Raw genomic sequence first — 14,653 nt, 5'->3', positions numbered from 1 at the left:
AATGGGACAAAACTATGTGGCCAAAATATTTTACATCGTTAGTGGGAGTTCTGAAGCCTGTGTCTCATTCTGATTGACCATTCCACTTCCTGTCGAATAGCCAGGACAGAGGGGCATGGTGGCGAGTTCTGTACGACTTCTCTTAGAGGAGAGGGCTAATATATTCCAGACTCAAAGGGATGTTGTATCTCAGGAGTCTGTTCCTGTGTTTCCAACAACCAGCATGTTACATCCTGTGAGCTCAGTTCCACTGACTTGTGATATAAAGTACAATCAAACTGAAATATAAAGCTTTCCCTCAGGCCTGTTAAGCATGCTGTCAGTCTTTGCAATGTCTGCGTGCATGAAACTGACCTATACTGCACTGGCAATCCCTGCGTTAGCCTAGAATGGGAAAGGGGAATTTCCTGCAGAGTCACTTCTCTGCAGCATTTTCCATTTACAACAAGATCAATGCAGGCATTTGTACTAAACCTGATGCTGTGATTTAAATTAGTATTTCACCCACAGAGGAAAGGCTGGTATCTGCTTGGTGCAGCAGAGATAGTAGGCGGTCAGGGAACAAATCACAGCTCCCTGGTTCTTTAGCCAACTTCACCCCAGCCCAGCCCCTGGTGTAGCAAAGACGTCCAGGGAACCATATGCCAGATATCAGAGGGGTAGCCATCTTAATCTATAAGGTGCCACGGGACTCTTGGTCGCTTTTTACAGATTCAGACTAACAGACGTATTGGAGTATAAGCTTTCGTGGGTGAATACCCACTTCATCAGACACAACCCACTTACGTCTGATGAAGTGGGTATTCACCCACGAAACCTTATGCTCCAATACGTCTGTTAGTCTATAAGGTGCCACAGGACTCTTTGTCCCATATGCCAGATGGAGTCAGCTGGGGAGTGCTGTGTTCCTGCCACACACGCTCTGTCTCCCCACCCCACTCACGGATCTGAAATCTCTGTAAGGAAATTTCATGGGTTAACTCCACTGGGCCATAAAAACGTAAACACACATCTCTGGGAGGTACATGAACAAGGTGATAGGAATGTTATAAGCATTATTGCTCTGTGAGTGATATTAACAATCCACCAACACTATCACCTCCACCACAAGGAAAAGGCTATGCTCTTCCTCTTCTTCTCTGGAAACTGACGAGCATACAGATATGACATATACTGAAGCTCAGGTGTGATCAATCTCAGGCAGGTTCTCAGAGTCTCATTAGCCATGTCTTCTTTAAGATTATAGCCCAGAATATTTGCATGCCCTGATTGGAAGGGCTGAAGTTTTTTGTCTTTGATCTTTGTCTTATCTATCGGCACTGGGTCCAAGAGACACAGCTCCATGAGTTCCTTTTGTCTCATTCTCAAGAGATTCACCTCCTGATCCAATTTTTCTAGCCCTATTGTCTCCTGAATTCTCCTCCAGAAGGTCCTGTTGAAGTGTTGGTAGAGCTTCCAGTCCAATGAGCACCATTCTTTTACCTTTTCCTTGCTCTCAGGGGTCATGCTTTCAATAGTGTCCTGGCTTCGGGAATTCAGCTTGAAGTAAACCACATCATCCAGCTCCCAGCCCAAAGTGTCCTTCAGCAGGACCATGGACTCATCAAAGTAATCGGTTAGCAGCATCAGCTGAAAAGCCTGTTCAATCTCCGCTATGACATGCTGAACATAGTCCTCAGTGTCCATTGCATTGTTATCATAGCCAAAGTCAAACCACATGTAGTTCCTTGCATGAACATTATTTGTGTATTCACTCATATTGTAATATGTCCATGGAGATGCCAGAAACTCATTCACATCCTTTGACCTTCTAAATGCTGGTGTAAAAAATTTATTATAGGCATAGGAGGACTCCATCAGTGAAACTGGGTTTCTCAGGATGGAAAAGTAGGTGGTGGTATTTGGCATTACTTTTCGGACCTGTTTATAAGGAGACAGCACAATGTGGCCAATAATGTATCTCTTGCTTATGCGCAGGAGAGGTTTTGTGGTACAAAAATGGCGCCTACTTGATTTTAAGGGTAAACAGGCTATAAGAACAAGCATAGTGTAGATCATTTGCAGGGGGTTAAAACATAGTCACGGTGGGAAAATCTAACCCACTTGGCTGATGCTGAAGGACACATTGGGTTCAGCCCAGTGGTGGGGTGAAGATCCACATTTACGAAGATCCAACTGCTACAGTGAGACTGTGGCTGTTATTCCAGACCATTGGCTGGATCAGCAGCTGTGGGAAGAGGGCTGTGCAACAAACCCTGCACCCTGGCCCTTTGTGAAGGGTGGATTTCATCTCCCAAATCGCTCCTTGTACCCTCCACATAGGAGTCTGAATGCTTGGGATTTATGAGCATGGAGTGGATTTCACCCACAGTTACTCCATCAAGAAGAGAAAGAAAGACAGAGAGATCATGGCCAGGCCTAGAAGTTGACTCTCTATTTTCCAAAGCAAAGTGTCCTCCCTGCGCTAAACAAGTTAACTCCAATCTTGTTTGTTTGTTTTATAAATAATTGTCAGTCCTAAGATTCTTAGAGGGATTGCCAGCTAACTATGGTTATTCCCCAGTACTAGTGATCTTTGTGATTGAAGGCAGACATACTAATTCCTAACTCAGAAAACATTTTACATGCCAATTGCAATGCGCTTCATGAAGGGAAAGGCCTCTGCAGAGTGATATTTAGTGCTAGCTAATAACCAGGGATCCTAGAAATCGGTTTGCCACGGAAAAACGTGAAATTTGCATTTTTACAGAGAATCTTTAGTTTTTACATTTGTGAGAAAATAAAAACATATACAGTGGAACCCCGATTATCCAATCTAATTGGGACCAAGGCCAGATCAGATCATAAAAAAATTCAGATAATCAGGAGAATGGCCAGGGCTCCGACTGCAAGCCTGCTTTAAAATTGTAAATATATCAATAAAACACTGTGTTCAACTGATACCTATATATATTGTGGTCAGGGTAACTAAAGTTCAGAATTTCATTTTAATCACGGAAAAAACATGGATTTCTATGTTTTTTTATTGGAGAAGTTTGGGTTTTTATCATGGAAAACTAGGATCCCTGATAATAACAGCACCACAGTCATTTCACAGGATGCATACCCAACTGTTACTTTCCAGGATCTCACCTCTGGGAGGTTAAACCTCATGTGGTTGCACATGATGTTGTAGCTTTGTCCCATGGTTTTAAATCCCTCTACAAACTGGGCCATGAAGCGATGAGGATAGCCCAGGTGGTAGTTCTGGCCAGCAGGAAGGGCTAAGGTCAGATTGTGCTTCTCTGCAAACCGGAATAGGATGTTCATGATGGTGCTGCTGGCAGTTTTGTGGGTCTTGAGAAACATCACGTTCGTCTGGGGGTGACTGGGTCTCAGGTGCTTGGTGGAAAACCCCCACACTCTGTATGAACTTAAAGCACATGGGAAATGTTTTCTCTAGTGTTGTAATCCATTTCTTCCACCTGACAGTGCTGCTTTCCCCTGCCATTTCCTACCTCCTGCCCCTCTCACTTTACTTTTCCAAAGAGCCACCAAAATTTAACCTGAACTACTTTTCCTTAGGATAACTGGGGCCAGCTCCACACCTGGCATAAATCAACATCACTCCATTGAACTCAATGGGCCCATTCCCCAGCTAGTGTAAATCAGCATCACTCCATTGAACTCAATGGATCCATTCCCCAGGTGGCATCAATCAGCATAGCCTCATTGAAGTCAATGGGCCACATCCCCTACTGGTGTAAATTGGCCATAGCTCTATTGAAGACCAGATCCCCAGCTGGTGTAAATCGGCATAGCTCCCTTGCAGTCAATGAGGCTATGACAATTGACACCAGCTAAAGATCCAGCACTTTGTCTGTAGTTCTAGAAACCACAGATGAGCCACACCCCTCTTCTGCCCTCATTAGCTCCAAATGCCAGTCTGCATGGCTCTTTCAGCTCCACACAATAATCAGCTTATTTGTTACTGAGGGGGTTGGGAGGGGCTCTGGCTTCTCCTGCTCACTCCCCTTGCTGTGTTACTATTGTTGCAGCTACTCCCAGCTACGGGGCACTCTACACTGTTGATAGGTCACTTTGTTAGGTGCTAGATATAGATTTAGGAGCCCAACTTCAGGCCCCCAGACTTGAAAATCCTAGCCCTAGTCTCTGCTGAGGGCTACATTTAGCAATCTAAAAATATAAGGTATGATGGATCATCTTGCTGCCCCTGCACAGACAGGGCACATGGCAAGTTCTCCTTACTCGTTCTATCACAGTAGAAAATGGACTTACGAAGTGATGTTTATGTTCATATGGAAGAACCCAGCTAGAAAAATGACTCCCAGCCAAAGAGTAACAAACCCCAGGAGTCTGGAATGCCTGCAAAATAAACAGAGATCCAGTGAGTCCAAAATAAAATGTAATGTCCTCCCAATTCAAACCACACCAAATTTCCTGCCACTCTTTGTAATTGAGGCTTGTCTACATAAACATTTCGTTTGCGGCAAGCTGGGTGTAAATCTGTCCCCTTAGCCTGCTGTATGTAGCTGTCTGTGTGGACCCTGCTGATACACATTAAAGTTCCATTGTGCAATCTGATAAGAACAGCCAGAGTCGGTCAGCGCAATGGTTCATTAGCCCAGTGTCCTGTCTCCGCCAGTGGCCAGTGCCAGGTGCTTCAGATGGACTGAATAGAACAGGACAATTTCCAGTGATTCATCCCCTGTCGTCCATTCCCAGTGTCTGGCAATCAGAGGAGCTACCCCACTTTGAAAAGGGAGTTGCTTCAAGTGCACTAGGGAACTGCTAGTTCACGTGAGCAGGGTCCACACGGCCAATTAGTGCATGGAAGCCCAGCGAGGGTTAGATTTACAGCCCAGCTTGTCACAAGCTAAATGTTTGTGCAGACAATCCCTTAATGGTTGTTACAGCTGCCTCCTTTCTGGCTTCTCCATGTTGTTAGATAGCGTAAGTACGGCGATCAGCATCTGCCTCTCCTGCCTTGGTGATAACTCTTGTTCTCTGCAGTAAAGCAGGAGCGCTTGTGTTTTAACAGTTACATTCTTTTAATTTAAACCTCACATAACTCGAACACAACAGCAACTAGAGCCCGCTGTAATAAGCTGCAGCCAGCTGCTCTCTGACCTGCCCATGTAGGCTACAGAAGGGCCAACCCAGAGCACTCAAAAATAATGAGTCAGGCCCCAAAAATCATGCGATTGGCTTAAAAATCAAGAGGTATTTATGAAAAATATTAAACGTTGGTTATTTTTCTTTGCTTACTGGGTCCTGAGCCATAGAGTTCTCTCGCTTCACATTTTCAAGCTTTTCTCTGCAACCTCCAGGATGCAAAACTTCCTTTTTTACAAAAGAAAGCAGAGCATCTCAGGTAAGCATGACCCCAGGAGCTGGGGCTTTAAGAAAAACACTCATGATCAAATTGCAACAGTTGGCAATGGAAAGCTGATTAGAATTCCACCTTCCAAAATGGAGATGACAAACCTTTGATCTCTGCAGCTGCACCCACAACCCTCGACAACAAGGGCAGCTCCTCCACCCAGTAACTATGCTCACAAGGGCTGTATCCCTGCCACTTGGTTTATTTTGCCCTTCCACACCCTCTATACATGTCATAATTTTTTTCTGTCTTTGGAGAGAAGACCAGCTCCATTGCCTCCCCTCCCATTTGATCAGTGAATCTGCCCAGATGCCCCTTTTTTCTCAGCCCAGCTGAACCTGTAGGGCAATGTTCCCTCTAATGTTTCCCACCCATGTGCGGAATGAATTTTGTTATGTGCACCAATATGGAGGGGCTCCGTGGCAGGTCCAGGGCTTGGGGAGAGGCATCTCTCCCTGCCACAGCCCTGAACGCCTGCATGGGGCTTAATAGGCAGCAGTGCAGCTGTGCAGCTTAGAGGGAACTTAGCTAGGGGATATCACCCCCACAAGCCTGCTCACAAGGGACTCATTCAGTGCTGACACACACTGCCTGAAGTCAATGAATCCTTTGAAGTCAGCTGGGTAGCACATGGGAAGTAAGGGAGCTCTAGGTTGGTCTCCAGGATGGAGAACCACTGCTGTTCAGGAACTGTGGGAACTGAGGGAAGGACCTCACAATGCTCTGGGGAAACTGCTGAAGCCAAGGTCAGAGATCCAAGAGGAGCAATGTGCCTGCTGAAAATCCTGCGGCTTGTTCCCCTGCAGGGACGGGGTGAGCGGGTGCGTGGAGATGCCCGCGACCCAGAACTTCACCTCGGAGCTCTGGCAGTCACCTTATGGCAGTAGGCTGGCTGGGGGAGAGACTGCGTTCTAACCTAAACTATAGGGCCAAATCCTCCAATGGTACAAACTGACAAAGCTCTCCTGAAGTCACCTGGACAGTCTCCCCTGGTGTCAAAGGGGCTGTGCTAACTTACACCAACTGAAGATCCAGCCTGTTGCAAATAATATGTGACTAATTTTGTCTGGTTGTTGGCAAATTGCTATGACAAACTTTACACTTTAGGCACAAGTTATTCCTGTGTTCCCATTTCAGTGTAGGCACATCAAATAGACTGTTATTCTGAAACACATGGGTCCAGATCCATCCCTGGTGTAGCTCTGCTTACTTCAGTGGAGTAACATCAGGAATGTATTGGCCCTGACTACGTCAAACTACGTGTGATTACAAGGCAGTGTGTAGGTTTGGATCTCCATACCTCTGGACAGCTGCTTTTCTGTCTTATACCAGGCTCCTTCAAAACAGGTCCAAGGCTTGAGAGTCAAACCATGGTAAATTGAAGTTTTAATAGAAACCAACTGAGCTATCAGAGCACAAAAACGTGGTGAAATTCTTCATTGTGGTCATTTATGAGATAGGCAAACCTAACACCCAAGACCATCTCTGGGCTGAGAAAAAGCAGGAGAAATGTCAAAAAGGCCATCTCAATTGTTTCCAATTACTGAAGCCCGGACCTCCAGAGCTATGTCAAGAAATGTGGACAAATGGCGAGAGTCCAGAGAAGAGCTACAAAAATGATCAGAGGTTTAGAAAACATGACCATTGAGGAAATGTTAAAAGAACTGGACATGATTAGTCCAAAGAAAAGAAGGCTGTGGTGGGAGAACTAGGCTGGGGGAAGAGGGGACCCTGACAACAGTCTTCAACTATGTAAAAAATTGTTATAAAGAAGACTGTGATCGTGGCCATTCAGCACTATGGACCTCCACTGTCTACACGTATTATTGTTGCTCAATTGTCCTCCATGTCTACTGAAGGTAGAACACAAATGTGACACTGGCCTAGCAGGCACCAGCTCATGCCAAGGTCCCCGTGGCTCAGCTGAATACTGCTAGATACATAGCTGGAATCTGTCTGGTTCACCTGGAGGTAGGGTGACCAGACGTCCTGATATTATCGGGACAGTCCCGATTTTAGGGGACTTGTCCCACATCCCGACCTTACATTGATCAGGACGTCTGGTCACCCTATTGAGGGGGACCGTGGCAAGCTGGCGCCACCAGCACCACTCACCTTTCCTCCCTGGGCCTTGGGGCAGCACGCAGCTGAGCTCCCGGCGCAGCGGCGCCAGCCCATGGGGCCCGCCGCCCGGCCGGCAGGAGCCTGCAGAGCACAGCCCTGCCCCTGCCCGGGGCACACAGAGAGGCAGTGAGGAGGTCTTTCTCCCCTGCATGCTGCAGCGGGGCGGGGCTTATAGACTCCGGCAGCAGGCAGCGGTCGCCGGGCAGAGAGCCCCCCCCGCCTCCCTCACCTCGACCCGACCCTAGGAAGGGGCCAGAGGGACTGGGAGGGACCTGCCTGCTGGATGCTTCCTGGGAGCCACTCCAGGTAAGCACTGATGGGCTCACCTGGCCCCCTGGCAGGTCCCTCTGGGGTGGCTCCCCTCAGCCCCACTGCCCTCAGCCCCCACCCTGACCCTGTTCCCTCTGCCTCCCCCACAGTCCCTCCCCTCCCCCGATCATCTCACCCGACCCACTGCCCTCAGCCCCCACCCTGACCCTGTTCCCTCAGCCTCCCCCACAGTGTCCCGCCTGTGCCCCCCACCCTCAATCCACTACCCTCCTTCCCACACCCCGCCCCCCCCCCCGTCCCCCCCCCCCCCCCCCCCCCCCCCCCCCATCATCTCACCCTGCATGGATGTGGAAATCTGTCCCGGATTCCAGGCTGTCGTTAGCCCCTGGGGCAAAAGTTCAGCAGAGGTTTTCAAAGGGAAGTTTGCAGCCTTTGCTCAGACCCAAACATTTTCACTTAAAAAAATAAATAAATAAATACCCAAACCCATCCTGACACCCATCTGCTCTGTCCAGATTTGCTGTTATCCCTGTTGAGGCCAAAGTGGTTTGAAAAATTAAAAATCCTTGACACCATTGTGTTGCTTCCCCCGTGTTGCTCCTTAATCTGATGGACCTGCCGATAATGAATAAAGATGAATGCCCTGGGAGCAATGTGTCAGGCAGACAATTTGTCAAGTAGGAAAGTGAATGCTGAAGCCCTCACAAAATGCAGAAGCTTTTCTTAACCTGAGAACTGAAAAAGAGCCAGATACCCTGCATGGGTTTGAAAGTGACAAGAGCCTAGCGACTGACCAGAGCAGCGCCAGGTTTGAAGTGACGAGAAGGGTCTGTGTCATGAAGTCTGCATTTCCACTGAGGACTCTTCCATCACCAGGGTAGCACTGGCGCAGGTCTGCCGCCCGGCACAGCAATGCTGAGAGGTGCCAGTGTAGACCCGACCCACTGCCTTCAGCCCCCACCCTGACCCTGTTCCCTCAGCCTCTCCCGCAGTCCCCCCTGTACCTCCCACCCCGAACCCACTGCCCTCAGTCCCTGACCCCGTTCCAACAGCCTCCCCCACAGTCCCCCTGCTCCCCCCAACTCACTGCCCTCAGCCTTGCCCTACCCCAAATCTCTTCTTCAGCCTCTCCCGTCATCCCACCCCTATCGCTCCCCCTGCTGTCCCACCCCCTCAACTTCCCCCCCATTCCAGTCCTGCTCCCCTCTGTCTCATCCCCTCCAGACCCTGTCCCTGTCCCCAACCCTCCCCAGCCCAGCCCCATTGTCTCCCTCGCCCCGCCCCACTCTGCACAGCTCTCTCTACCCTGTCCCATTCATGCTCCCCCTAGCACCCCCCCCCCCTCCAACGTCCCCAGTCCCAGTCCTGTCCCCGTCAGTTCCTCCACCCTGCTCCCCCTGGTCCATCCCCACATACCCACTGACTTCCTCGACCTCCCTCCCCCCAATCCCACTGCCTGGACCCACCCCCGTGCCACTCAGGACATGCAGGAAAAAGAAGCAATGGGCTTAAATTGAAGCAAGGGAGATTTAAGTTAGACATAGGAAAAACTTCCTAACTGTAAAGGTAGTTAAGCACTGGACAAATTACCTAGAGAGGTTATGGAATAGCAGTCCTTGGAGTTTTTTAAGAGGTTAGACAAACCCCTGTCAAGGATGGTCTAGTGTTGTTATTACTCAGTCCTGCCTCAGTGCAGGGGTTTGACTAGATGACCTGTTGATGTCCCTTCCAGTCCTACATTTCTGTGATTCACACTGAATTGCCTTGTGCCACTGTCTAGTAGTAGTGGCACACAGTTCTCTGACATGCAGGTTTATAAAATTATAGTTAATATACAGTTTAGAGCATAGCAGTTTTAAAGCTTTGCATGTTCAGACCAACTGAGCTGAAAATTGTGATCTATAGTATTCAAAACTACTAAGATGTGGGCTGAAATAAAATCAGCATGAATTGCTCAACAATATCAATGGAATCAGCATTGCGCTGCTATATATTGTAAAACATTACCGTGAAATCTTGCAAGTATTACATAGCACGCCGCCTTGCCCAAGTGGTAACTAAGCATAACATCTTCCTGTTTCAACATTCTTAACTTGTATCCCATAGCTCCTAGAAGTTGTTTTTTTCAAACACTGAATACTGCTAAGTTATGAGTTTTAACAGGTTTTTTTTCTTTTAAACCACAGCACTGAATGTTATTCTAAAATTGTTTTCCAAATATTCTTAAACTCCCAGTTTATCCCCCGCTGATGTTCATTGTGAAAAGTATTGCAGGCCTAATAATAATATTTGGCACTTTTGTAATTCACTGTCCAACATGTATTTTGTGCCCTCCTCTGGTGGATTTTTAGAGGATAACTGTATAGCTACCAGCTAAGGGAGTTATAGCTTGAACTCAAGTAGTAGAAGCTCATGCTTTTAAGTCTGGATGGCTCAGGTTCAGTCTTTGGTGACTAGCTATGATGGAGGTTGCTACACTTATAATCCCTTTAATCAGAGATTCTGAAGACACTTTGTTGTAGGCAGAGCTAGCCTATAGTTAAGCAACCGAAAATTTAGAATGTTGGGAAGCCTTATAATTTTGCCAGTCTGGAACGAACATTCCATCTGAGGGATGGGGGCGGGGAGAGAGGAGAGTGAGACAGGACCAGGAAACTGGGACAAGGAATCCAGAGCGGTAGTGGCGGGCAGTTGAAATCAAATGAGGAGCTGGGGCGAGTTAGACAGCAATAGGATAGACATAGACTGGAGGGGACAGGGAAGAAGGGTCTTTGACTACTAGAGACCAGAATAGACCCAGGATTCCTGAGTTTCACAGTTCCTCTTCTGTCAGCAGATATCTGTGAAACCCAGTGGCAAAAAAAGTGTCTCATCCCTCTATAGAGCTGATCTATCACATATAGGATGACAACCTACTGCCTCTGCCATCACTTACTCCATTAGCTCAAGTGGCAGAAGTCTGTGCAGTGGATCTAAAGGTTCATCGGCAGGGTTGGAGCCATGCGAGTTTCACGATGATTCCACATGACAGAATTTCTGGGGCAGTTCAGTTTTGATTTTTACAAAAAAAACCTGGGGAAATGCATACAGAAATAGGGTGACCAGATGCCTAAATAGGGGAATCTCAAGCAAGAGTAGAGAGGTTATTTTCTCTCTGTATTTGGCACTGGTGCAACCACTGCTGGAATACTGTGTCCAGTTCTGGTGTGCACAATTTAAGAAGGATATTGATAAATTGGAGAGTGTTCAGAGAAGAGTCACAAGACTGATTAAAGGATTATAAAACATGCCTTATAGTGATCAACTCAAGGCCCTCAATCTATTTAGCTTAACAAAAAGAAGGTTAAGAAGTGACTTGGTTATAGACTGTAAGTATCTACATGGGGAACAAATAGTTAATAATGGGCACTTCAGTCTAGCAGAGAAAGGTAGAGCATGAGCCAACGGTTGGAAGTTGCAGCTAGACAAATTCAGACTGGATACAAGGCATACCTTTTCAATGGGGAGAGTAATTAACGATTAACAATATACTAAGGGTCATGGTGTTTTTCTAAAAGCTTTTTCTAAAAGCTATCCTCTAGGAATTATTTTGGGAAAGTTCTATGTCTGTGCTATACAGGCGGTGAGACCAGGTGATCACCAGATCCCTTCTGGCTTTATAATCTCAGAACTAGGTACATCAATTCACATGCAAAATTCTCATTGAATTCAATAGGTGTCCTTGCCCTGTGGCTTGTGGTGCGGGCTGCAGCAGGGGCTGTACAACCCCTCTCGCAGCTTCCTAGGGCCCCCTCTCATGGCTCTGTGCACCTGTGTCTGTCACTGTCGTCCTCTCCCCTCCCCCCGCCCAGCTCGCCCAATGTGTCCTAATATTTCACTCTTGCGATCTGGTCACCCTACCTGGAGGTTTGCATTGGTAGGACAGGTATTAGAATGATAAGAAAATGTTTCTTGTCTGGACTCTATCGAATGCTTGTGAGTTGCTGCCTCCATTAAGCTCACTTGTAATATCTGTAATGTAATATTTGTGCAGGTGTAGCATGAGTAGGGTTGTAATTTTGGTTCGACGTATTGCTGGAGATTTCATCACAAAACCTACTCTTTAATTCCTGAGACTCCAAGACAATCCTGGAGGACTTGCATGAGCCCCTGTGACCAAATGAATCACCACACAAGAGAGGACATTAATTAGCATGAAGAGCTGCTCTTCTGTAGAAACTGTTACACCCCTTCCAAAAGAGGAGACCTAGCAATACCAGACCAGCTCTGGGTGGATCTTACAACTGGAAACTCCCTACATCTGGATTGTGGAATTGTCAACAAAAGGACTAAAAGCTCATTGTTCTGCTCCCCTCCCCATGAAGATGAATCACAGGAATGGACTCTTCCCATTAGCTGAGAGCACATGGCAGAAGGGGGATGAAACCCCCCAACAAAAGGACCAAAGGATCTCTATGCTGCTTGGACTCTGGGGGTATGTCTAAACTGCAAAGATAAACCCACAGCTGGTCCGTGCTAGCTGACTCAGGCTCACAGGACTCAGGCTAAAGGGCCGTTTCATTGCTGTATAGACTTATGGGCTTGGGCTGGATCCCGGGCAGTGCTTCTATATCCTGGAAAATTTCCCAAAATCTGGGAATTTTTAACAGCATGTGCTCTGCAGTTTCCCAATTTGCCCTGCAATTTCCCAAGGTGAAACATTTTACTCAAAAATTCCCAGATTTTGGGAAATTTCCCAGGATATAGAGGCACTAGCTAGCGCCAAAAATTTCCCAAGCTGGTAAAAAATTCCCAGAGTCTGGGAATTTTTCACCAGATTTGGGAAATTTTTAGCACTAGGTTGGGAAAAATTGGCATCACGATATAGAAGCAATGATCCAGGGCTCTAGGACCCTGTGAAGTGTACACTGCAATTAAACAGCCCCGCAGCCTGAGCCCTGCGAGCTGAGTCAGCTGGTACAGGCGAGCCGTGGGTTTTTCTTTGCAGTGTAGACAGACCCTAGGGGGACAAGGAGTTTCCTAGGCATAAGAAAGAGATTGTGACTCCATATTCACTTGCTTTAACCTCATAAATAACTCTCTATTTTCCTTTTCCTACTTAATTAATCTTCATATAATTTATTATAGGATTTGCTGCAAGTATTGTCTTGATGTGAGACCTAAGGCACAATTGACCTGGGGTAAGTGACTAGTCCTTTGGGATTGGGAGTAACCTGAAAAGAACAGATTTAAAAATTTTATTAAGATGATGTTAAAAATAAATAATGAACAGAGTTTAAGCATAGAAGTTTCTGGTTATCAGGGAATAACATACAGATTATAAAGGGTGCAAAATTTGGTTTAAGATAAGGTGGCATGAGGAATACATAATCTGCAATATCCCCGATTGGGGGTAAAAGGTTGATGGGTCAAAGTAACAGACATTGAGATATGAGGGTATGAAGTTCATAAAGTGGCTATGTTCGGGTGTGGATTATAATGAGTGGATATGAGGATGGATTGACCCTCATTTGGTGAGATTTTGCTGTGATTCTTTGCCTTAAGGGCCATCTATCACAGAGACACGGTGACAAGACAGACCGGAGTATCCAAGAAGGCTGTCTGTGACTGTGTTTAAGGCTGTTAATGCACCTGAGGAGTTTGCACTTGGTGCAGTTGGTTGGTGAAATCTAAGTTTAGAACTCATGACGAATTTGGGGTTTGTGCTCTATTATTTTTAACAGTTTGCCCAGAGGTTGGTACTTCTGGTCTTGTGCCACCTTGGAAGTCTCACAATTAAGTAATCAGCTTAGTTTGCAGCAAGGAAGATTTAGGCTACCTATTGGGAAAAACTTTCTAACTAGAAGGATAATTAAGCAGTGGAACAGGTTACCTAGGGAAGTTGTGGAAACCCTGTTATTGCAGGTTTTTAAGAACAGGCTAGACAAATACCTATAGGGATGGTCTAGGTATATTTAATCCTACCTCAGCACAGAGGGATGGACTAGATGATCTCTTGAGATCTCTTCCAGCCCTACATTTCTATGAGCTTCTGCAGCATGAACTAAAGGATCCTCCAGCTGGGTGCTGTATAAGATTCAAGTCATTGCTGGATCAGTCCCAGAGGGGCCACGCAACACTGAGCGATGGGCTATAAAAGCACTTGAAAACAGGGGTCTAGCTGAAAGTGCTTTCTCTGCCAAAACTATAGCGCCAAGCTCTGATATTCTGATATTTCAAATGTTATATGCAAATGTTAAAAAAAGAATTTGGACAAACTTTTGACCCTTTGGATCAAAGTGGAAGGAAACAGCAGCTTCAAAGACATGTGCCAAAATTACACTGTGATTTAATTTAAAATATTCCTTAAAGGCTGCTTTCCCAGCTTTGCACCCACACCTGGATCCCAGCAAGGAACAGCCAGTTCACAATTAATCTCTGGCCCTGGATCAAGCCAGGGCTGAGCTCAGAGACATATGAACTATTTACACAGCTTAGCCAACATGTTCACTACAGCTTCCTATGAAACTATTTCTTGATCATACCCCCAGGATGACTTCTTTGGCCCTTGCTTCTTCTTACCGCCAAGAGTATCCTAGGCTTTTCATGCTGTCTCCAATTTCACCACAGTGAGCTTGAATGAGTGTCCTTTGCAAACCAGCCAAATACACTTCCCTCTCGTTCCAGCTCCCCCAGTGTCTCGTGTTAGTCACAGTCAATCACATTTATAAAAGGCTGGGACAGGCTGGGACAAAGGGAGTGGCTTGCACCACTGGGTGCAAGGTGCAACTTATTTTATAAGATAAGAGGAGCTTTGAGATGACACTGCCGATACACAGGAGAACAAGAGACAGGTGCAAACCCTCGTCCCATCCCTGGGAGTTCATGCATCAGGAG

At 46.6% G+C, this 14,653-nt stretch overlaps 1 protein-coding gene across 1 annotated transcript; it reads right to left on the bottom strand.

The window, feature by feature from the left end:
• Nucleotides 1-815: 815 nt before the first annotated feature.
• Nucleotides 816-7,561, bottom strand: GAL3ST2 (galactose-3-O-sulfotransferase 2). Its single transcript, XM_034781852.1, has 3 exons — nt 7,499-7,561; nt 3,133-3,438; nt 816-1,920 (listed from the first exon to the last, which is right to left on the bottom strand). The coding sequence occupies exons 1-3, from the start codon at nt 7,559-7,561 to the stop codon at nt 1,096-1,098; spliced, it is 1,194 nt and encodes a 397-aa protein (XP_034637743.1). The 3' UTR covers nt 816-1,095.
• Nucleotides 7,562-14,653: the final 7,092 nt, after the last annotated feature.

Source organism: Trachemys scripta, chromosome 9 (genome assembly GCF_013100865.1).
Source record: "Trachemys scripta elegans isolate TJP31775 chromosome 9, CAS_Tse_1.0, whole genome shotgun sequence".
NCBI classification, from domain to species: domain Eukaryota; kingdom Metazoa; phylum Chordata; order Testudines; family Emydidae; genus Trachemys; species Trachemys scripta.
Note: the sequence above shows the minus strand (reverse complement) of the source record. Positions and strands in the feature narration are given on the sequence as shown.